The sequence below is a fragment of the Callithrix jacchus genome, chromosome 9 (assembly GCF_049354715.1).
Source record: "Callithrix jacchus isolate 240 chromosome 9, calJac240_pri, whole genome shotgun sequence".
NCBI lineage: Eukaryota > Metazoa > Chordata > Mammalia > Primates > Cebidae > Callithrix > Callithrix jacchus.
This window is the reverse complement of record NC_133510.1, coordinates 106,915,783-106,940,061: the sequence shown is the minus strand read 5'-3', so window position 1 is coordinate 106,940,061 and position 24,279 is coordinate 106,915,783. Positions and strand designations below refer to the sequence as shown.

Genomic DNA, 24,279 nt, shown 5'->3' with positions numbered 1-24,279 from the left:
AAAAGGCAATGTCCAAATAAATAAATAAAATATTTTGTTTAAAGGCAAGGTAGGAATATGCTCTATCTTGTCTTCTGTCTTTAAAAAAAATTTATATATAGATATATATATGCATACAGGCCAAACAGTACAATAACATTCCTAGAAGCCTGCACAAAAGACTAACAGTGGTTGATCTGGAGAGGGTAGAAAATTCACTGTATAACCCTTTTGTTTACTTTTTTTTTTAAACCATGAACTTGTATTCAATTTATAATACAAAAAGTTATTCTCTAACAAGCCTATTATTTTTTCTCTAAACACAATGAAGGCTGGAATCCAGATGCCAGATATTCGGAGCATTTTCTGCAGGAAGCTAAATTACTCCACTGGAATGGAAGACATAAGCCTTGGGACTTCCCTAGTGTTCACAACGACTTATGGGAAAGCTGGTTTGTTCCTGACCCTGCAGGGATATTTAAACTCAATCACCATGGCTGATATGACTCCGCCCTTAAAATATTCCCTGTATAGAAACGTGGAATTGCCCCTTTGTAGCTTACTAAAACGTTTTTTATGAACATCACCTTTGATACATATGATCCACAATATAAAAGCCAAAATATAAAATGTTCACACTACCGTGTGAAAATTATACCTTGGACCATAAAAGCATTAATTTACTTTTTTTTTTGAGATGAAATCTCACTCTGTAGCCAGGCTGAAGTGCAGTGGTGCAATCTTGGCTCCTGGGTTCAAGTGATTCTCCTGCCGCAGCCTCCCAAGTAGCTGAGACAACAGGCCCGTGCCACCACACACAGCTAATTTTTATATTTTTTAAGTTCACCATGTTGGCCTAGATGGTCTTGAACTCTTGACCTTGTGATCCGCATGCCTTGGCCTCCCAAAGTGGTGGGATTAAAGGCGTGAGCCACCCTTTAAGTACATGTGTTAACTATGGAAATCAAGATTATGTGACTGAAAAACATAAAGGCATAGACCCATCTAGATACCAGCCATCAATCTGCTTAATTCTGAATGACAATTATATTCACCAATTTTTAAAACTTCTAAATGTATTTTTCACATGTAGATTTTTTTTTAACAGGTTGCCAATCTTTTATAAAACTATTACATTTAAAATTTGGATGTCTGAAAAATAGGATCTTCATGATTTTTATGATTTTCATCATGTTACTATTGTTTATGTTAAATATAATAGAAGGTAAACAGACCTCAGGTTTAAAGGGAGAAAGAGTACCATTAAGTCTTGCTATAGAAAAAGCCTGTAACTTAAGGATAACAATTCTTAATATCTTTTATTGTAAAAGCCATTAGACTTTCAAATGAGTTTTAAAACTTTCAGTATTATTTAAGGAAAAAGTCTCATACTGTCATGTACAGGATATATCAACATTTACTACTCATCTGTCGTGTTAAGGAAAAACATTATTGTACGCTTGGAAAATTCTCAAACCCATTTCTAATGGATATCTGTCATAAGTTAAAGGGTATTTTCTCCATTCAAATAAAACTATCTATTGTAAAGCTACAACAGTTATATACCAAAGTAATACCTAGTTACATGCTTTACATAGTCCCGTGAAAAAATAATTGAATTGCTCCTAATCCCTGATGCAAGGCGCTTCAAAGCACCTGCACAAAACGTCCATGTAAACAGCAGTACAGTACATCATTTAAATAACATAAACAACTTTTACACAGCTTGGCCTAGACCTAAGGAAAAATAAAACCCATCATAGCCACAGCTAAAAAGCATGTTAAGATTCACAACAAGAATTTGCTTCTCTTATTATAAAGAGAAGAGCAATCATATAACCTCTGGGGGGTGGGGGAGACCTCGTAAATATTTTATATTGACAAAACAGCATGCTCCCTGGGTATGTATGAAATCAGAATATTTAGGAGTGACTGAGTGAATGCAGATGGCATTTCTTAGCACCCAGCTTTAATATCTATCAGACCTAGTAGTCTGCATTATCTGTAGCACCATGGAAAACTCAATAGAAAATCACAAAGGTATATATTCAACCTTTCCATGAGGTTCATTTAATTTATAGTAACAAACAGCAATGTTGCAGATAAAGAATTTTTAAAATTATTGGCTTACTGGATTTACCTACAAGAAAAACTCTGTATTAGGTATTTAAGTACATCTCATGTACGTGAAGCACCAGTTTAAATGAGATTATCAAATATTTCCAGCATCTTGTTGCTGAACCTAAAAGTTCATTTCTTATCACTTTCCATGGCACAATCTTAAAGCCAAGGAAGATAAAACTAGAATGGTAATAAATATTAACGGAGAAATTCAGTTCCTTCCCTATCATATTTATGTGTCTCAAGTAAAACATAGATGAGTGGCAAAAGGTCTACTGCATTCTCTGGAACCTACCCCTCCAGAGTAGTCACTGGCTACCAGAGGATTAACACAGGACTGAGTAGGTCAAAGCCCGGGCTCTGTCAGGTAAGGGCTGGTTTTTACTACTGAGCAACTCACAAACACCACTGGTAAAGCAAAGAGGTCTGAGTGTGCATACAACTCAGGGAACCCTGAGTTTACCCTTAGTTACCACTAAAAACTAACAAATGAGACTCCACTGAGGCTCAACTTCATATACAAAAATCAACACATTTGCCTGACAGTGGTAATTATTGTTAGCATGCCTTTCTTAGGTATAAAAGGGGTAATGGTATATCTAGGTTTATGCACAGTTAAGAATCAACTATAAATATTCAGACTTGTATTTTAAAATTACAGATCAAAAGTGACTCCCAAAAGAAAATCAATTTCTTCATAAATGAAATACAGTATATAAAAAGCTGGAATGATGATTAATTCAAATACAAAAGCTAGATACAAAAACCCTACTTTTTCTTCCAAACTACTTAGATTGATACAGTTCATACTACCACACAACTGTTTTACATTACAATTACACCACTAGAGAAAAATATGAATAAAACACTTCAGTTAGCAAACTGAGGTTCTACTTGTTGACAACTGCACTAAAACTGCAGCATTTAAACAGAGCTGAGAAACACCATTCTTAAGCATGGTTTTCTTCTTCCTGTTCTTGTGTTCCACAGTGATTATTAAAGGAAGGAATCTGGTCTGTAAATGACTGGGTCATCCACTGCCCATTAGGAATGCCACTGAAAGCTGATTCTCCTTGTAACTCCAAACTGTCAACTGCCAGAAAAGGAAACCAAAGTTAGTTTATGCCATTAAGAAATTTTTGCTTTTTTAAAAATAGAGACTGGGTCTCACTCTGTCACCCAGACTGGAATGTAGTGGCGCAATCACAACTCTTTGCAGCCTCAAACTCCTGGGCTCAAATGATCCTCCCATCTTAGCGTCTCAAAGCACTGGGATTATAGGTATGAGCCACCACATCAGCTTATTTGGAATTTTTTTTTCTTTTTGAGACTGCATCTCACTCTTGTCACCCAGGATGAAGTGCAGTGGCATTATTTTGGTTCACTGTAGCCTCTGCCTCCCGGGTTTGAGTGATTCCCCTGGCTCAGCCTCCCAAGTAGCTAGGATTACAGGCACCTACAACCATGCCTAGCTAATTTTTGTATGTTTTAGTAGAGGCAGGCTTTCATCATGTTGGCCAGGCTTGTCTCAAACTCCTGACCTCAAATGATCTGCCCACCTTGGCCTCCCAAAAATGCTGGTTACAGGTGTGAACCACCACGCCTGGCCTGGAAGTTTTAAATGATCAAGTAGGAGAGTTTAACAGTCTAGTGAAGGAGAATGATTATTAAAATAGTTAAGCAAGCTTCCTGAATACAACTGTAAGTTCCTGTTCTATTTTCAGATACAGGACTCATTCGTTATTAATTCTTATTTGTTATTAAAGGAGGAAAATGCAACTAGGATGGCCTAGAGTTCATGACATAAAGAAAATGCACTGTAAAAGCCTGTGTAATTCAACGTGAAATAACCATCAAATTTTCACTATTAGTTACTAAATAAAATTTGTATTACCATTCCCATCCTTCAATCATTTACTCTCCTTCTATTAAAATTCTTCCCCCAATCCTGACAAAACCGTCTTTGAAAGGAACACATGTGTGGAGGGGAACATACCCAGCCCATTTGAAGAGAAGCCACAAGGTTCAGTGTTGCATGGATTTTCTACATAAGCACCACCATACGCTGCCTCATAACCCGGATCATATTTTTCTTCCTTAACAGCCATCTTCTTTGCATCCTCTGTGAGGAGAGTGAAAAGGATTTAAAACTGATTTTCTACAACAATTCTGAAAATAGCTTTATTCAGAAATCATGAACAATTCTTTTTCCTGAATGTTCACATACACTGAGATACATCTCTATTAATCTTTTAAACTTATAGCGTATATTAAATGAACACATAAGAATTGTAAAAACCTCTTACATTCAATTTTAGGTGGGGTATAATATTTTTCACATACCTCTGCTCTGGCACTTTGCAGGTGAATTATCTGCAGGAATGCCAGAGTAGAGGGAAGACCTTGATAAAAGGAGATTTTAACAGTGACTAATATCCATTATCAGAAAAAAGAAAAAAATTGTTTTCTTTTCTGCTTTTAAATCCACAACATACTTTCTGTAATGTGTGTGTGTATATACATACGTGTATATACACACATACATTGTGTGTACATATGTATATATCTGTGTATATATGTATACATATATGTGTATGTATATGTATACACACATATAGAAAATATGTTGTATATGTATGTATATGTATACACACACATACTATAGAAAATATGTTGTGGATTTAAAAGCAGGAGAAAAGAAAACAATCGTATTTCCAGCAAGAGTGCTCTGATACACACACACACACACACACACGTGTGTGACAGTGAATAAAAGGAGTGAGGACAGTAACATACCTTGGGCAAGCTGTAGGTCAAAAGTATACTGGACCTCTTGAACGTCCATATTTCGTTCAATGCCTTTCAACTGATCTCTTAAGTCCTTCAGCTTTATGTAGTAATGAACTTTGTCCTGGGCTCGAGGAAACTGAGCACATCTTGCACTGGATGATGGCATAACATAGCAGAGCTAGAATTGCAACATTTTATAATTTCAGAAATCTTATAATTCTATTGAATTCACTCACATTGAGATTAGAATATTGTCTTTATTTGGGTTAATAACTTGATACTTAACTACATATAAATATATGTAAAAATCAATAAAAGTAGTTGTGTTTAAGTTCAAATCTGTAATACTGACTTATTACCAAGTTGGTAAGTAAAAAATAATGAGGCTCCTTCTAATGAGTCGCCTCCTGGGTTCAAGCAATTGTCCTGCCACAGCCTCCTGTGCAGCTAGGATTATAGGCACACATCACCATGCCTGGCTAATTTTTGTGTTTTTAGTAGACACAGGGTTTCACCATGTTGGCCAGGCTGGTCTCAAACTCCTGACCTCAGGTGATCTACCTGCCTCGGTCTCCCAAAGTGTTGTGATTACAGGCATGAGCCACTGCATCTGGCCTCGACTGGCATTGAACAGAGTACCCTACAGGAAGTAGTGAACTTGTACAATTTTAACTAAGTGGACAAAGGCAGGTCTTCATTTAAGCAAACACTGGTGCTATTATAAAATGCATTAATTGCATATTTATAAGAAATTAAAAACAAAAAAATTAAAAGGAGAAGTTTTAATGTATGTAGATGGCAGAAACATTTTTAGGTCTCCACAAAAACCTGTCAGCAAATTAGCTTCTCCATCAATTAAAATGTTGTATATACAACATGTAAATCTGTGCACTGTGTTGTTTTTAAAGCTGTAAACAAAACTTGAAACTATATTAAAGAAGCAAAATTGGAACCAAATGCCTGCAGAAGCTCTGTAGAGAAGACAGTCTGAAAAACATTGTTGCTTCATGATGACTTTGTGTATGAGACACCGGTATCAAATGCCAGTGAGGTTGGCTGGAGGCTTGTCTGAACTGTATTATTTATACGGCTCTAAAATGAAGGTGAGATAAGATATATAAATGGGGCAATTAGTTTTCCTAATCAGGATCATGTATGGGTTTCTATGTTTGTGTCACAACTGAGTACCAGGGCTAAACCATCTGAATTTGACAACTACATGCCATTAAATGTATTCTGAATGTTGTATATGAGCCAGTTCCTCTCAGTATTTTTGCTGAGTAACAGTATGAAGACATTTAGCTGACAAATGTTCTTTATAATAAACCCTAATAGTATTTGAATTAATTTACAACTATTAGAGCTGAATTATAGTTATTATTCAACAAAATACAGTGTATTTTTTTGCATGGCATAAATTACAATGGACAGAACAAATAAGGAAATTATCTAGAAAGAAATTTCACATTTAGCTGATTTACAGATTCAATTTTAGGGACTTACGGTTTCTGTGTCTGGAATCTTATGGGGCTGAAGCCCAAATTCCAAGTTCTTAACCTTTACTCCAAAAACTTCTTTACTAAAAATTTCATAAATACCTAAAATGAAATACAAACATATTTACATTGCCCATAATGTTAGCAAAGAAAAAAATAAAATTTAAAAGTAAATCTTACATTTTCCATTAAACACTGCTATTCGTGGCTGATATTTCTGTAATTTCTGTACTAGAATACGTCCTCCTTCACGAAATTCTTTACTAAAATTGAATTAAAAAGTCAAAAATATAAATATGGCAATATTTATATGTATATATATTTATAATATACTATATACTATAAATATATTTATAATATATACTACATTCAGACAGCTTTCAAGGAAAGATCATATCTCACATTTGTTGAGCTCAGCTTGAACTAGATACATATGATGTTCCTAGCGTATTTCAGGCACCAGCATAGCCAATGCTGTATACTTACCTGGAGAGATCTTTGCTGCCAGGCGTCGTCCTTTCCACCATGTTGGTAAATCCAATACCATACTTCCCTGGTAAAGTGTGATCATCCATATGATTCAGTTGGACTTCACTGAGCCCTGACATAAACAAACACTTCCCTGTAAAATGAAAATTCAGTCATTTTTTTTTTAGACAGGGTCTCGCTCTGCCACCCAGGCGGGAGTGTGGTGGTGCGATTGAGGCTCACTGTAGCTTCAACCACTAAGGCTCAAGCAATCCTCCCACCTCAGCCTCCTGAGTGGCTGGGACCCCAGGTGCACACCACCAAGCCCAGCTAATTTTTGTATTTTTTGTAGAGTCGGGGTTTCACCATGCTGCCTAGGTTGGTCTTTTTTTTTTTTTTTTCAATTTTTGAGATGGAGTTTCACTCTTTTTACCCAGGCTGGAGTGCAATTGCATGATCTTGGCTCACCGCAACCTCAGGCAATTCTCCTGCCTCAGCCTCCTGAGTAGGTGGGATCACAGGCACGCGCCACCATGCCCAGCTACTTTTTTGTATTTTTAGTAGAGACGGGTTTCACCATGTTGACCAGGATGGTCTCGATCTCTTGACCTCGTGATCCACCCGCCTCGGCGTCCCAAAGTGCTGGGATTACAGGCGTGGGCCACCGCGCCCAGCCTGGTCTTGAACTCCTGGGCTCAAGTGATCCTCCTACCTCAGCCTCCCAAAGTACTGAGATTACAGGTATGAACCACAATGCCTGGACTGAATCATCATAATTATCTTGTGAGATACTATTATTATCTCCTTTTCACAGGGGGTTAAGGCAAATGCCTGCCCAAGAATATACAGCAACTCAGTTTAGGAAACTGAGACTATTTTGCTTTACAGTTGGTGATATCACCATCTCATACATAAACATACAGAAATAGACTAACAACACTCAAACACCTTGACCGTGAAGAAAGTTAAAAGTCCAATCTTCCCTAAAGAAGGATTTTTTTTTTTTTTTTGAGACAGATTCTCGCTCTGTTGCCTAGGCTGGAGTGCAGCGGCGTGATCTTGGCTCACTACAACCTCCGCCTCCCAGGTTCAAGCGATTCTCCTGCCTCAACCTCCCAAGTAACTGGACTACAGGCACATGCCACCAGTCCTGGCTAATTTTTGTATTTTTAGTAGAGACAGGTTTTACTATGTTGGCCAGGCTGGTCTCGAACTCCTGGCCTCATGATCTATCTGCCTCGGCCTCCCAAAGTGCTGGGATTATAGGTGTGAGCCACCACACCTAGCCAAGAAGAATTTTTTAAAACTAATAGGAATAATATGTTATTATTAATTCCAAAAACACATTTACTGTCAGTTGCCCTAAATGTTTTGCATGTTATTATTAGATAATCAATTAGAATTTCCTGAGGGTATACTGCATACACTGATCTATTAGGTAGTGAATATATAAGGCAACCTATATAGAGAGGGCAATACAACAGTAGTTATGCTTTTTGTTTGTTTGTTTCTTGTTTTTGTTTTTTTGAAACAGGGTCTAGTTCTGTCATCTAGGCTAGAGTGCAGTGGAGCAGCTATGGCTCACTGCAGCCTCAACCTCTCGGGCTCAAGCAATCTTCCTAACCCAGCCTCCACAGTAGCTGGGACTATAGGTGCGTACCACAACACTTGGCTCATTTTAAATTTTTTCTGTAGAGATGAGATCTTGCTATGTTGTACAGGCTAGTCTCAAACTCCTGGCCTCAAATGATCCTGCTGCTTTAGCCTCCCAAAGTGCTGGGATTACAGGCAAGAGCCACCAGATCTGGCCTATACTTGGTTTTAAAGCTTACTCTAAAAATAGGAGTCTTTAGTACTATTTTATGGTCTTCTAGAAAATAATCACCAGAAATCTGGAAAAGTTAGTATTATGTCTGCACTGCCACAAAGATGTACTATTCTATCGTTTACTATGCCTACAGATAACAATTTTTAAAAAGTAGTACAACTCATTAGAAACAATTCTAGTAAAAGAGAAAGTACAACTGGGCGTGGTGGCTCATGCCTGTAATCCCAGCACTTTGGGAGGCTGAGGTGGGCAACATGTTCAGGAGTTTGAGACCAGTCTGATCAACATGGTGAAACTCCATCTCTACTACAAATACAAAAATTAGCCAGGTGTGGTGGCGTGTGCCTATAATCCCAGCTATGAAGGTAGCTGCTGCAGGAGAACTGCTTGAACCCTGGAGGCAGAGGCTGCAGTAAGCCGAGATCACGGCACTGCATTCTAGCCTGGGCAACAGAGCGAGACTCCGTCTCAAAAAAAAAAAAAAGAGAAAGTATTCTTATTCATGTCTCTCCACTCTCATAGACTAAAATGTTAACAGTGACATATAATTTCAAACCCTCTTATTTTCATGTACAGACACACATACAGAGAACATGAAACATGAATGTGTATTTACAGTCTGTTTCTTTTTAAAAACACAATTTTTTTTTTTTTTTTTTAAAACCTGTTAACAATGATTAGAATTTAAAAATAAATTAATTTAAAAGGTAACCACTTACAAAAATGGTTTCCAGGTCCAGGGTAATGATGCCCTTTGTAAGCAGCCATTAGTCCTGGGTTTATGCCAATCTATAAAACAAAATAATTAAACATTTTCCTCTTAAAAAGTAGGACCTAAGTCTTAGGATTTCTATGAAAGAGTGGTGGACAAAATTGACTTGATTACAATACAAATTAAATGCAGCATCATAAGCATAAGCAATATCATTTATCTATTACTACTCTTGGGCTGAACAAAGTATTCCATATACAGGAACGAGATTTTCTTTAAAAGTTTTGCTGTTGTTTTAAAAAACCAGTTTGACTCCGTTATGATCCCAGGCCTCTCACCCTCACCAACTGGTGTGCTTTGTCTGGAGACAGATGTCCTGGAACAATCAATCTGAGCCCATGTCCAGCCACGATTCTGGTTCTCAACTTTCAACAAGAAGCTCGCTCCACATCACCTACCCAATTGTTCACATGCTGTTTCTTACAGTTACTGACAAAAATAAGAGCTCAAAATCAGTGCTACCATTTATGAAGTCTCCACAGGTATCATTCAGTCGAAGTGATTCGCATGGATTATCTCATTTACTTGCAACCCTATGGGGGGGGTGTGGTATTACCACTCCTGGTTTATCAATGAGAAATCTGATCTTTATATAGGTTAATAAGGCTTGTCCAAGATTCTGCTTTAGACAGGATTTGAACGCAGACAGCTTAAATTTGGAGCCCACCCTCTTAAACACTCCCATTTAACACAGCATCATGAAGGGATACCATCTACCACCAAAGGATTCACAGAAATGCTCCTTTTCAGCAAAATGCTATTTGCAAGGACCACTGTTAAGTAAAGCAAATCCCGCAAGGCCACTTACAAAATCCAACAAGGACAAAGATCTTACAATGACAATGTCCAGATTGAAGGTCAAAATATCGGGGAGTGTCTTGGTCAGAAGTTCAGCTTCTGAAACACCATTAAAACGATCGACTTTTCTTTTTACTTTATATGTGTCTGTAATTTTTTCTTGTTTTTCTTTTGACTTTGCGGACTTGCCAGACTTTTTTGACTCAGCAGGTTTTTTGGATTCCGCTGGTTTTTTTGGTTCTGTTGTTCTGGGTTTTCTTTTCCTTCCTTTTGGAGGCTCTGAAACACAATTTCCAGAAATGCAGAAAGTCTTAACTTAGAAACTTTAGCAGCTTTCCCAGAAAAGTTGCCCAACTGTACCTTTTGTACCTGTCTCCCCAAAATTAAGTTCTTACAGTCCCAATATCGATTTCCTCTGTAATATCCTCCCCTTCTTTCACCCTAGAAATAGGTTCATGCAATCGTCTACCCCCCACTCTCCTTCCCCTGCCAGCTGTTCTTGGGAAAAATAATCATAGACTATTATTTTCTACACAAGATTACTTTGCATACAAAGTATCTATGTATCATTTTATATGAATTCTAAATTAAATAAATAATTTAAAAAAATAGAAAAATAAAAAGAAATTAAATAAAAAATAAATAATTAAAAAAAATAGAAAAACAGGAAGTAAGGGAAGCATTTTAACTCAATTTCCCCAGTAGAAAACCACAAATGGGCCAGGTACAGAATTACATGCCTGTAATTCCGGAACTTTGGGAGGCCAAGGCAGGCAGATCACTTGAGGTCAAAAGTTCAAGACCAGCCTGGCCAACACAGTAAAATCCAGTCTCTAATAAAAATACAAATATTAGCCAGGCATGGTGGCACACACCTGTAATCCCAGCAATTTGGGAAGCTGAGGCAGGAGAATCCTTGAACCCAGAAGGTGGCCGCTGCAGTGAGCGAAGATCGCACCACTGCACTCCAGCCTGGACGACAGAGAAAGAATCTGTCTCAAAAAAAAAGAAAAAAAAGAAAGAAGAAAAGAAAGAAGGTGAGAGAGAGAGAAAGAAAAAGAAAAGAAGGAAAGAAATGAAAACAAGGAAGGAAGGAAGGAAGGAAGGAAGGAAGGAAGGAAGGAAGGAAGGAAGGAAGGAAGGAAGGAAAACCACAAACGGCTTGTGGGATTGTTTCAGAGATGTAGACTCTGTTCCACATATAGTCGAAGAGGTGAATTTAGGGGTCTGAGGATGACATCTTTGGGCTGGCAGTATTTTTCAAAAGGTAAGATAAAGGATCCGACCTCTCGTCCTCCACATTACTGACATTTTAGCTGCAAAATGTTTTGCTGTGGTGGCTGCCCTGCACATTACAGAATGTTTAAGAGCACCCCTGATCTCTAGCCACTAGATGCCAGGAGTACCCCACCAGTCTTGATCATCAAAAGTATCTTCAACAATGTCAAATGTCCCTTGGGAGGGCAAAATCACACTTTATTAAAAACCACTGACCTACAGTTACCCAACAGGAAGTCCCAGTTTTGTTACTCTTAATTATTTAACATTCCTCCCAACTACTCGGGCCTCTACTCCATTCTACTCCTCTTTGGTGTTTCCCCAAATCAAGCCTGGCTGATGGAGGCGGTCAGTCCTCCCTCTCTTCTGCCTCACATTACCTTGGCCACTCCCCCTATGCCAAGGGATCCACCATCATTGGCATGTAGCTGGGAAAGTCCTAGTGCAGAGACAGAGTATTAGATGTGTTCCTGGAGTCATAAACTGAAACCTTGAGCACATTTCTCATTCAAATACTGTTACACTGGAGCAAATCATTAACTTCTCTACATTCACCCTCCTAACCCCCAAATCTATTTTCTTCTAATTCTCTGTCTTGGTGAGTGGCACCCCCTCCAACCAAATGCCTATGCCAGAAACCTGGTAGTTACTTTTACTTCTGGACTCCCCTTTCTCCCTCACTTCCCCACGCTCCCCCCTACCACATGAAACTCATTAGCCATGGCTGGTAATTCTGCCTTCTGAGTGTTTCCTAACTCTTTCTCCACCCCTTCAGGTCCTCCTCAATGCTCCCCTAGATGATTCAAACAGTGTCTCCAATCCACCTAATCCACTCCTTGTCTCCAAGGTTTTTTTTTTTTTTTTTTTTTTGACAGTCTCTTTCTATTGCCCAGTCTGGAGTGCAGTGGTGTGATCCCAGTTCACTGCAGTCTCCCAGCCTCTGCCTCCCAGGTTCAAGCAATTCTTGTGCTTCAGCCTCCCCAGTAGCTGGGATTACAGGCATGTGCCATCACACCCAGCTAATTTTTGTATTTTTAGTAGAGGTGGGGTTTTGCCATGTCGGCCAGGCTGGTCATAAACTCCTGACCTCAGATGATCTACCTGCCTTGGCCTTCCAAAGTGCAGGGATTACAGGTGTGAGCCACCATGCCCTGCCTGCCTCCAAGTTCTGACTTGTTGTCTGCCATCCCATGTATCCTCTCTAATATTTCCAAACTAATTTGTGAAGTACCAATCTAGTCAAGTCATCCCTTGCTTACATTCTCTTAGCAGCTCCCTATTGCCTTGAGGACAGAATATAAATTCTTTAGGATAAAAAACAAGCTTCAACAGTCTCCATCCAGCTGTATCTCTCTCCATTTTCTTGTTACATCCCAGACTCCCAAAACACAGAATTGCTCTGATTCTGGCTGTGCCATGCTTCTGTGTGTCTGTGCCTGGCCTAAGTAGTTCCCTCAGTCGGGACACTTCCCTACTCTGATCTTTATGGGGGTGAAGCCTCTGTACCCTTGGCGTTTCAGAGCTCTGACGTTATTGCTCAGCTCTGGGAAGCAGCCTCTGAGCTGTCAGTCTGAATTAGGAGCCAACCCATAAGCTTTCAGGGCACTCATTCCATGCCCCTCTTCACTACATACTGTGCTGAGCTATAACGTGAATTTACTTATTACTTTTCTCTACTAGATTATGAGATATTCCCGGGCAAGATCCATGTTCTTTTATTCCCCAGAACCTATCAGAGTGCTTAGCAAATACTAAGTACTTAAAGAGTGGATTTGACTTTTTAACACTCAGACACAGCTAAAATTTATCGTTAAACCCTTTCTTAAATAAGTTGGCTGATCCAGTGTCTCATTTTCTACGCTCTCATGGTGAAACTACCTTGTACTGGTTCTTGAGCAGGAGCTGGAGCTGGAACTTCTTCTGGCATTTGCTGTTCATTCACAACTGCCATATTGGGAGCTTCAGCCATCATTTGTTGAAATGGAAACGTATAAAAAGCTTGAGCTTGTTGAAGACAATAGCTGAAAGAATAATGAAGCATGAAATGTAATGATAAATTATCCAAATGTAAATCCAAACGATCAGCTGGACAAAAATCTTCAGGATCCAAGTAGTTTATAACCAGATGGAAGTATTCATTTAGAGTGGGTTACAGGGGAGGAGATATCTGGTCCTGTGTGTACATGTTCACCAAACTTTACTGAGTACCTACTAACCAAACATTAACTCTCGCACTGTTTAATGATAAGATGTGTCACTGATAAAACTTACCAGTCCTGTCAAGCCAGGACTTTCTCTGAAATAAGATCAAGGGAATTTTCTAGTAGACAGACTTGAAAGGTCTGTCAACCCATACAGGGTTAAGATGTCCACAAATGCATTTTGTGTCCTTACCTTCAGTATCCTTCAGTATTTAATCACCTGCAGATCCCCTCCAATCTAAGATTCTCTTTTAATTTATTTGCCTGTTTACTTATTTTTTCATTCGTTTATTTATTTTTTTTTTGGAGACAGTGTCTCCCTCTGTCACCCAGGCTGGAGTGCAGTGGTGCAATCTTGGCTCATTGCTACTTCTGAAGTGGGAGATCTCAAGCGAACCTCCCACCTCAGCCTCCCAAGTAGCTGGGACTATAGATGCAAACCCTGACACCTGGCTAATTTTTGTATTTTTTGTAGAGACAGGGTTTTACCATATTGGCCAGGCTGGTCTTAAACTTCTGAGCTCAAGAGATCTGCCTGCCTCAGCCTCCCAAAGTGCTAGGATTGCAGGTGTGAGCCACTGCACCCAGGCCTAGATTTGATTTTTTGGAAACACAGTCTCACGTTGTTGCCAGGCTGGAGTTCAGTGGCGTGATCTCGGCTCACCGCAACCTCCACCTCCTGGGTTCAAGCAAATCTCCTGCCTCAACCTCCCAAGTAGCTGGGACTAGAGGTGGGTACCACCACACCCAGCTAATTTTTTATATTTTTAGAAGAGATGGGCTTTCACCATGTTGGCCAGGATGGTCTTAATCTCTTGACCTCGTGATCTGCCCACCTTGGCCTCCCAAAGTGCTGATATTATAAAAGTGAGCCACTGCACCTGGCCCTAAATTTTATTTATTTGATTTTTATTGATGGTGGTATTTTGTTGTTTCGTTGTTTTTTGTTGTTTTTTCTTTGCCACTGCTATGGTTTGAATGTGTCCCCCAAAGTTCATGTATTGAAAACTAAATCCCCAATGCAAATGTTGAGAGAGGTAGGACCTTTACAACCTTTACACCTGTAAACCCAGCACTTTGGGAGGCAGAGGCAGGTAGATCATCTGAGGTCAGGAGTTCATAACCAGCCTGGCCAATATGGCAAAACCCCGCTTCTACTAAAAATACAAAAATTAGACGGGCACAGTGGCATGCACCTGAAGTCCCAAATACTTGGGAGGCTGAGGCAGAAGAATTGCTTGAGCCTGGAAGGGGGAGGTTGAAGTAACCTGAGATTGTACCACTGCACTCTAGCCTGGGTGACAGAGCAAGATTCCATCTCAAAACAAAAACAAAAGCAAAACAAACAAAAAAGGTGACCAGGTCAAGAGGAGAGGATGGCTCTGCCGTCATGAATGGGCTAATGCTGTTATCACAGGGTAGGCTTCCTGAAAATAGGATTAGTGGATGACTCCAACCTCCGTTCCTATCCCTATCTCTCTCTCTCTCTCTCTCTCTCTCTCTCTCTCTCTCTCTCTCTCTCTCTCTCAAGTGCTGCCTCATCTTCTGCCATTTTATGATGCAGCAAGAAGGCCCTTGCCAGATGTAGCCCCTCCATCTTGGATTTCCCTGGTTCTAGAAGTATGAGCCAAACAAACTTTGTTTATTAATGTCTCAGTCTATGGTATTCTGAAATAGCAGCACAAAACAGACTAAGTCACAAAAGGGGAACGTAAAATGGATATTTTATAAATATGTGTTGAACCTATGAAGGAAAAAAACCTCTAAACCTCTCTTCTGAACACAATTTAAATTTTGTTCAAAGTAAAGAATGTAGGCTTTCAAAGAAAACAATTGTTAAAAAAAACACTTCTCATGGCCTTGAACCACTGTCTCATGGTGTTACTATTAAGATAAAACCAGGGAAGTAAACACATATTGAAGAAACTCAAGTTACAGCAAATGCCAAATAATGCCATTAAATATGCAAAAGAAAACCAGTAGAAAATAAAATGGAAACGTTTGGTTTACTATTTGGAGAAAAGTCGTATTTTCTAAGGTAAGATACCCCACTAACCAGTTTCATTCTCTATGACATCCACTGAAAGAGAACAGGAAGTTCAGAAAGCAGATTAAAAAGGCAAATGAGGGGCTAGGCCCAGTCTGTAATCCCCATGCGTTGGGAGCGAAAGGCTGGAGGATCACTTTAGGCCAGGAGCTCAAGACTGGCCTAGGCAATATAGCAAGATCATAACCTCCACAAAAAAATTTTAAAAAGTTAGCTGGGCATGGTGGCACATGCTGTTAGCCCTAACTACTCAGGAGGCTGAGGCAGGAAGACTCAAGTTCAAGGTTACAGTGAGCAATGATCACACTGCAGCACTCTAGCCTGGGGGACAGAACAAGACTCTGCCTCAACAACAAAAAAAGGGCAAATGAGTACACTTTAAATGGATGAACTATGTAGTATGTAAATTATATCTCAATAAAATGGTTAACAGAAAAAAATAAGGCGAATGAAAGCATTTCCTGGATAAACTCAAACAGCCTGGGGAGACAAATGATAACAGACCAGCCCAGGTGGCTGGGCTAAATGACGGCAACTCAAAGATGCCCACTCCCAATGGACAAACCGCCGGAGAGGCATTTCCACTTAGAGCTACCGTTAAGGGGAGGTTAGTAAAGCAAAGATTAAGAATGAGTGAGAAAGAGATTAACCTGTGTCATAAGAGTTTTATTTCTTTAAATATATTGTTCACAAATTACATAAAAAATAGTTACAATTTAGTAAACTATGATACAGTAACATGAGAAAATACTATGCAGCTACTAAAAATTAAGTTTATGTTATGTAAAATAACAGGAAAGGTAAAATATACATATTTTTAACATATATTTTAAAATAGAAAAGAATACAAAATAGTATTAAAAACTAAGGCTCACATAAGGGTAAATGTGTAGACAGGACTAGCAGTTAAGATGTAAAAATGAAGAGAAGTGATACTTAGAACCATGCCTGGCACAACGTAAAAAGTCGTCTCTTCTCATAATTTTCTTTAATAGGATGAGTAGTTCTTTGCAATCAATTGTTAAAATATTGTTGTTCAGTATGTATGATTTAAATATTCTAATGCTGAGTTGGATACGGCTAGGTTAGATCTGGAAGTCTTGAGCAGTGATCCTGCAGAAATTCTAACTAAAGAGACTGCAAGTTCTGAATGTGGTCAGTGGCAGCTTCCTGAGTGCCTTAATTTAGCTTATAGAAACGAAGACAGTATGGTGACAATAAATGAGTGGGCAAAAGAAGGCATGAGATGTGTTTCTACTCTGACACGGTAAGGAAGGCAATCTACCTACCACTCTCCCCATGTTTCTTACTACCACTCTCAGAATTTCATGTGTCCCATTTTGAGCACTTCATGAAAATGCAAACTTAAAATATATAAAGTAGGGAGACACCATTCACATTAGAAGAGGATTCTTCACTTTAAAAAATTTTTTCAAAACTTTTAGTATAGTTGGAGGTCATTAATCATCTTTAGAAATTCTGAGGTTCAGAAGTTGAAAAAGAAAATTCTAGAAATCACAGTTGGCTGAATAAAAAGTGGAAAAATAGGCCAGGCGTGATGGCTCAAGCCTGTAATCCCAGCACTTTGGGAGGCCCAGGCAGGCAGATCACGAGGCCAGGAGATCAAGATCAACCGGGCCAACATGGTGAAATGCTGTCTCTACTAAAAACATAAAAATTAGCTGGGCGTGGTGGCTCTCACCTGTAGTCCCAGCTACTCGGGAAGCTGAGGCAGGAGAGTCGCTTAAACCTGGGAGGTAGAGGTTGCAGTGAGCTGAGTTCACACCACTGTACTCCAGCCTGGCAACAAAACGACTCTGTCTTAAAAAGAAAAAAATAATAATAAAGTGAAAAATAAAGAGGAAAAAGAATCTAAACTTCTATATTAAACAGGTATATCAAGTTTGAAAGAAACCTAGAAACTTACCTATAATAATCATATATCCCTTAATCTTTCTAAAAATGGACTGTGGCATTTTATAAAAAGTTAAATTAGGGCAGAAAAAGAAAAATAAACCTGTGGAAAATAAAAAGTGTTAGTTCTGAGGAATACACTGTCTTTGACCATTAAACTCTCAACAGCACCCTAAAAGCCAGAATAAAAGAAAGATGATAGATTATAACATTCTTATTACTTGGCAGAAGCAAGCATTACATCTACACAAAAATCTTCACAAACTTGAATGCTAGTTAATTCAAGAGTTCTGGATAATTTTATCTTCTATTATAATAACAACTAAATGTATATGTAGCATAAACCTGTTTCAACCTCAGTGTGAGGATATTTCCTTTGTTTTTGTTTTATTTTTGGAGACAGAGTTGCTCTGTCGCCCAGGCTGGAGTGCAGTGGCACAATCTCGGCTCACTGCAACCTCCACCTCCCAGGTTCAAGCAATTCTCCTGCCTCAGTCTCCCAAGTAACTGGGACCACAGATGCACGCTGCCATGCCCTTTTGTGTGTTTGTGTTTAGTAGAGATGAACTCCTGGCTGGTCTCGAACTCCTGAGTTCAGGCAAACCACCTGCCTCAGTCTCCCAAAGTGCTGGGATTACAGGCATGAGCCACTGCGCCCGGCCACTAATCAGTCTTTCTAAAAATGGACTGTGGTATGTACCTAGTTTAGTGTAAATGGGGGATTGGTTCCAGGACCCCTCACAGATACCAATACTTACAATGCTCATGTCTCTTGATATAAAATGGCGTAGAATTTGTATATAACCTATGCAGATCCTCCCATATACTTTAGATCATCTTTACATTACTTATGATACCTAATACAATGTAAATGCTATGTAAGTAACTGTCATCCTGCATTCTTTTTATCTGTATCATTTTTTAGTGTTATTTGTCTTGTCTTCCAAATAATTTCAATCCACAGTTGGTTGGATGCAGAATCCACAGATATGGAAGGCTGACTATATTTTCTGATAGTCTTTCTCAAAACACACATATACACAGTCCACACAGAGTTCATTAAGAAGTTCAGTTAATTCAGATTTGCTATTTTTTAAATTATTATTATTTTTTTGGAGAGTAGGTCTCCCTCTGTCACCCATGTCAGAATGCAGTGGCATGATCATAGTTCACTGCAGACTCCAATCCCAGGCTCAAGCGATCCTCCTGCCTCAGCCTCCTGAGTAGCAAGGACTACAGGTACACACCACCATGCTTGGCTAGATTTGCTGTATTTCCAAAAACTACTAAATCTTTAAGATTTTCTCTAAAATTAATGATTCCAACTTCTTTTAGCTTCAATTATTTTATACTATTTTAGGGATTTAAGTTGCTTTTTTCTTTTTTAAGAGACAGGGTCTGGCTCTGTCACCCAGGCTGGAGTGCAGTGGTGCTATCATAGCTTACAGTAACCTCACACACCTGCACACAGGCAATCCTCTCACCTCAGTCTCCTGACCGACTAGCTGGCACTACAGGCACGTATCTCTATGTCTGTCTAAATTTTAAATTTTTTGTAGAGATGGGGTTTCACTATGCTGCCCAAGCCAGTCTTGAACTCCTAGCCTCAAGTGATCCTCCCACCTTGGCCCCCTAAAGTGCCTGAGATTACAGGTGTGAGCCACTGCACCCAGCCAAAGTTGCTATTTTCTAAATACATCTTATTATCGTCACTTAAAAAAAGCATATACTGTACTGAATAATTACAGAACAGTGAACAAGACTAATCCAAATGCTCAACTAAAGGGGTCTGGTTATGTAAATTATGATGGAATAGCACCATAACTAAGATAAGACTCCATTTGATATTGCTAGATGGAGGTCTGTGCATTCATCATATGCAGTCTACTAGACACTGTGAACATTAAGATTTAGAATAAGCCATTCCCCATACAGTATTCCTTAAACTGTAAATTATACAAGTATAATTCATCATGTAGTATGATTTCAAATTTCTTCAGTAGTTGGTCATTTTTGGTGCTCAGAATCAAACAAAACTCTAGATAAAGCCTCATCAGCCTGAAACAGCAGGGCTACCAACCTGCTCATTTTGGAGAAACTGCAGAACCCATTACACTAGCTGTACTGGCACCCACACTGCTGATTCACACTGAGTTTCCCATCTATGGAAACTCTCCTTTTCTCACTTCTCCCTCATTCCACACTTTATCATTGACATTTCTGCACCTGTGTATAGGACTGTGCCTCTTATTTGTAAAAGATGATTCACCATTCCAGTCAGTCAGGATTTATCTGGACTCGGATTAAATCAATCAGTCAATTCCACAAATTCCTCCCAGGGTTGAGTCACTCACAAATTTTATCAGCATGCCATCAGCACCCTGAAGTCATGAAGCTACTGAAAGGAACAAAGTCAGGGGAAGAGACACACAGCATATGAGCACAGACCTCTCTTCAGTCTGCCCGATTCTTTCAGTAGTAAACCAGGTTTTTACTTCACCTAACTGGACTGCCATCAGTCCATCTCCATCTTGCCCACTAAGAGAAGTGGTAAAGCACATTTGCTAGCTAGAGAGGCAGACTTTGAAGCCAGATCACCTGGACTCAAATCTCAGCTCTCCCATTTACTAGCTCTGTTGGGGAAGTTCCTTAATTTCTTTATTACCCTGCTTCCACATCTGTAAAATGGGAAGAATACCTAATAATTCATTGGTTATGAGGATTAAGCTAGTTGGCATATGTAAAACATCCAAAACAGTAGCTGGTATATAATAAATGTATACTATAATAGCCAGGCATGGTGGCTCACACCTATAATCCCAGCACTTTGAGAGGCCGAAGCGGGTGGATCACAAGGTCAGAAGTTCAAGACCAGCCTGAGTAAAACCCTGTCTCTACTAAAAACACGAAAATTAGCCAGGTGTGGTGGCACGTGCCTGTAATCCCAGCTACTTGGGAGGCTGAGGCAAGAGAATCTCCTGAACTCGGGAGGTGGAGGTGGCAGTGAGCCGAGATTGCACCACTGCACTCCAACCCGGGAGATGGAGCGAGACTCCACCTAAAAATAAAATAAATAAATAAATAAATAAATTTGCTATATAATGACTACTATAGGTACCTCCTGCCAGTATCCTTTTGATGCTGCCTGTCTAGTATAGGTCTTCCTTTCTGAACGGATACTGTAGACTAGTGGTCACTAGTTATGCCACGACACCCAGCTAATTTGTATTTTTAGTGGAGATGGAGTTTCACCATGTTGGCCAGACTGGTCTACAACTCCTGACCTCAGGTGATCCACACTTGCCTTGGCCTCCCAAAGTGCTGGGATTACAGGCATGAGCCAATGAGTTTCTTTTAAAAATGCTCAGTAACCACTGATAAGTAAAAATGTTGTTCAGTATCAATGTCAATAGAGGAGAGACTACACCTCTGGAAGAACAGCAATCCATGTGTTTATTTCCAGGTCTCTTACATTTGCTATGAATCCTCAAACACTGGCCTCTCCCTTGCAATGCAACACATGCAGGCCAGGGCATATGATTCCGTTAGAAAACCTGACACTTCTCTTAAATGCCTTCATTAATCTTGGGCTTCAAGTCTTACAGATATTCATTCTGCCATTTCCAGTCTGACAACCATTTTCCTAACAGACGATGTAAAATCCAAATCAGAACAAAGTACTTAGGTTTCTGTTGTCTGCTGCCATTATGCCAGGAGACTGGGCAGAAAACCCAAATCTTTTTTATTCTTCTTGTTGTCTACATCTAACTGAAATAGTCCTGCCTGGTCTCCTTAACATTTCTATAAAGCCTACTTTCATTTGAGGGTTAATCTTTCCCGTCTGTATTCTTAGTCGTTCATGCTGCTCTCTTCCAGTCACTTTTGATTTGGCATCCAATTTTCCATCTTTGGTAAATGTCCTTTTCACACCTGAGGTCATTGGAAACACTCCAGTACCCTTCTAAAATTCCTCCTTTACTCCTTTCTGGCTGCTTAGACTGTAAGCACTTTCTAAGACTCCTGAACTATTTTGCCATTAAAATAAAGTCTTGGCTGTGTGCTTTGGCTCATGCCTGTAATCTCAGCACTTTGAGAGGTCAAGGTGGGTGGATAACTTGAGGCCAGGAGTTCACGATCGGTCTGGTCAAAATGATGAAACTGCGTCTCTACTAAATCGACAAAAAAATAACTCGGCGTGGTGTTGGGTGCCTGTAGTCCCAGTTGCTTGGGAGGCTGACACACGAGAATCACTTAAACTTGGGAACCAGGGGCTGCAGTGAACGGAGTGCTACTTACTGCACTCCAGCCTCGGCAACAGAGTGAGACGCTGTCTCAAAAAAAAAGAAAAAAGGAAAAGGGTCTATATTCATAGAATTTGAATTTTCTTCTTTGAATATCTGAAATTAATCTTCTAAATTAAAAAGTCAGCTGGGCACGGTGGCTCACACTTGTAATCCTAGCACTTTGGGAGGCCAAGGCAGGTGGATCACTTGAGGGCAGGAGTTTGAGACCAGCCTGGTCAACATGGTGAAACCTTGTCTCTACTAAAAATGAAAAAATTAGCTGGGCGTGGTGGCGGGCACCTGTAATCCCAGCTACTCCAGAAGCTGAGGTGGGAGAATCGCTTGAACCCGGGAGACAGAGGTTGCAGTGAGATGAGATCGTGCCACTGCACTCCAGCCTGGGCGACAGAGCAAGGCTCCATCTCAAAAAAAAGTAAATTTATTACATCCCCCATTCCATTTCTTGATTAGCACAGTTAAGGGTGACAGTAAACTACTCTCTAAGGATGATCTAGGGTCTGAGTCATTTCAGAAGATTACACAGAATTTTCCACAGTTCCTAAAGGTGAAAGCTTTCCAAGTCGAAATAAAAAATGGTCTACAGCCTTTTGGATGAAGTCAGGATGACACGTCAAAGCTTTGAGCCAAACAGCATACTGGAGTCCTACTATTTTACTGTTAAGACCCTCGATAAAGTCTTACAATGTATAATTTATTCTTGGCCCAGGTTTCAATTCTGCTCTGAAATAAGGTCGAGAGAGATTTCCACAAATTTTGGTGAATTCTCTTATTTGTAAAGTTCTTCTGGGAAAGAAGTGGAGTAATTTATTCCAGGACTTAATTCACAAAGTCCAGATAAAGCCCACACTTTGTCTATATCTCTTTTCCTAAACTCATATTTTGGTTACTTTAGTGTGCCCTTTCATGTAACACCAATTCTCAGCATGTCAGAATCAGATTCCATGCCAACTTTACAGACATGAACAGGCCCTTGTATTGCCTAAATTCAGCTCCCACAAGCCACTGAGAGCCAGGTAATTCTTCATTAGTTATGATAGTTTTATTATTATTTCAATGTAAATCATCATTCTTTATCTTTTAAAAAACTGTCGCCATATCCATTTTTTTAAAATTTAGTTTTCCGCCAGGAGTTTAAATTCCTAAATCTCCGCTTTTGCAAATCCTGCTCTTGACTCCTCCAAAGGACTTTTAAAAAACGTATTCTTAAGATCGTCCCCAAGACCTCTGGAAAACTCAAAGATAATTTTTGGACTTACTACTCCAGAGTGGTATACATATTCCCAAAACAAAATTATCTAGCCTGTGACCCTTAACGTTGCTTTTTGTAGGCTTTTGGGGAGGAAGCCTCAACAAATCAACCAACTTTAAAATGAAAACTGGAGCTGTAAATGTTCGATACTCATCTTTACAGCCCTCTGCATGATAATGGAGGGTGATGGGAAACGTAGTTAAGAATGACATCCAGGGGCCGAGTGCGGTGGCTCCCACCTGTAATCGCAGCACTTTGGGAGGCCGAGGCGGGTGGATCACGAGGTCAAGAGATCGAGACCATCCTGGTCAACTTGGTGAAACCCCGTCTCTACTAAAAATACAAAAAATTAGCTGGGCATGGTGGCTTGTGCCTGTAGTCCCAGCTACTCAGGAGGCTGAGGCAGGAGAATTGCCTGAACCCAGGAGGCGGAGGTTGCAGTGAGCCGAGATCGCGCCATTGCACTCCAGCCTGGGCAACAAGAGCGAAACTCAGTCATAAAAAAAAAAAAAGAATGACAGCCAGAAAGACACATTAACCAGAGACTGCTGGTTGCTTACTAATAAATGTTTTATAGCCAGCTGGTTATCGGAGGAAACTAAAGAAGGATATAGGTGCACCAGGTAACCCTCCGAGCAGCCCAAGCATCCCCCACCGCCGCCGCCGCCGTCAGGGGAAGAAGGGCCGAGCAGGCCACAGTGCGCACGCGCGGCCCCGGCCTTTGTACTCGGGCTGGGCTTTAAAAGACCCCCCTGCGTGCGCGCGCTCGCCAGCTAGCCCACCCCGGCGCGAGGGGCGCGAGGGGCGCGAGGGGCGCGAGGAAGGGGCGGCGCTGGCCCCAATTTTACCTGCCCGCGTTCTCCGCTTCCATTCCCCGAGGCCGCTGCTGTGGGCGGCTCCACCTGCCAGGCACCCAGGCGGCCGGTCTCTGTAGTACCGCGTCGTACGCACTGCGGTAATACAACCCCAGAGACCTGGGCCCGATGGCTGGCAGTACTCGGACACTGCCTGGACTCAAGCTCCTCCCCCAGGCT

General features: G+C 40.2%; 2 protein-coding genes across 22 annotated transcripts in view; one reads left to right on the top strand and one right to left on the bottom strand.

The window, feature by feature from the left end:
* GLT8D2 (glycosyltransferase 8 domain containing 2) overlaps positions 1–3,998 on the top strand; it is a 73,325-nt gene extending 69,327 nt beyond the window's left edge. For 10 of the 13 annotated variants that reach the window (XM_035257444.3, XM_035257443.3, XM_035257442.3 and 7 more), the window contains one exon: positions 311–3,998. In XM_035257444.3, coding sequence (XP_035113335.1) covers positions 311–480 — 170 coding nt within the window. In that variant the 3' untranslated portion in view covers positions 481–3,998. The remainder of the gene's footprint in view (positions 1–310) is intronic. The other 3 variants (XR_013522066.1, XR_013522065.1, XR_008473951.2) reach the window with 1 other exon arrangement.
* Positions 1,280–24,279, bottom strand: TDG (thymine DNA glycosylase). Of its 9 annotated transcripts, none has more exons than XM_054238800.2 (12): positions 24,094–24,279; positions 23,485–23,578; positions 13,409–13,551; positions 11,128–11,244; positions 10,263–10,531; positions 9,402–9,471; positions 6,873–7,008; positions 6,567–6,649; positions 6,394–6,488; positions 4,897–5,068; positions 4,097–4,222; positions 1,280–3,193 (listed from the first exon to the last, which is right to left on the bottom strand). In XM_054238800.2, the coding sequence occupies exons 3-12, from the start codon at positions 13,500–13,502 to the stop codon at positions 3,051–3,053; spliced, it is 1,305 nt and encodes a 434-aa protein (XP_054094775.2). In that variant the 5' UTR covers positions 13,503–13,551; positions 23,485–23,578; positions 24,094–24,279; the 3' UTR covers positions 1,280–3,050. The 9 variants fall into 9 exon arrangements, with proteins under 9 accessions (XP_054094775.2, XP_054094774.2, XP_078193284.1 ...); XM_054238799.2 differs by lacking the exon at positions 23,485–23,578 and adding an exon at positions 17,481–17,599; XM_078337158.1 differs by lacking the exon at positions 11,128–11,244 and having other exon boundaries at positions 10,290–10,531.

Excerpts from the sequence above, each read along its gene's own strand:
- TDG (XM_054238797.2), bottom strand. The coding sequence starts at position 24,116 with ATGGAAGCGGAGAACGCGGGCAG. Across the intron at positions 6,650-6,872 it reads GGCAGCAAAGATCTCTCCAG|TAAAGAATTTCGTGAAGGAG; the intron begins GTAAGTATACAG and ends ATTCAATTTTAG. Across the intron at positions 4,223-4,896 it reads TGACCTACAGCTTGCCCAAG|AGGATGCAAAGAAGATGGCT; the intron begins GTATGTTACTGT and ends CTCTCCTCACAG.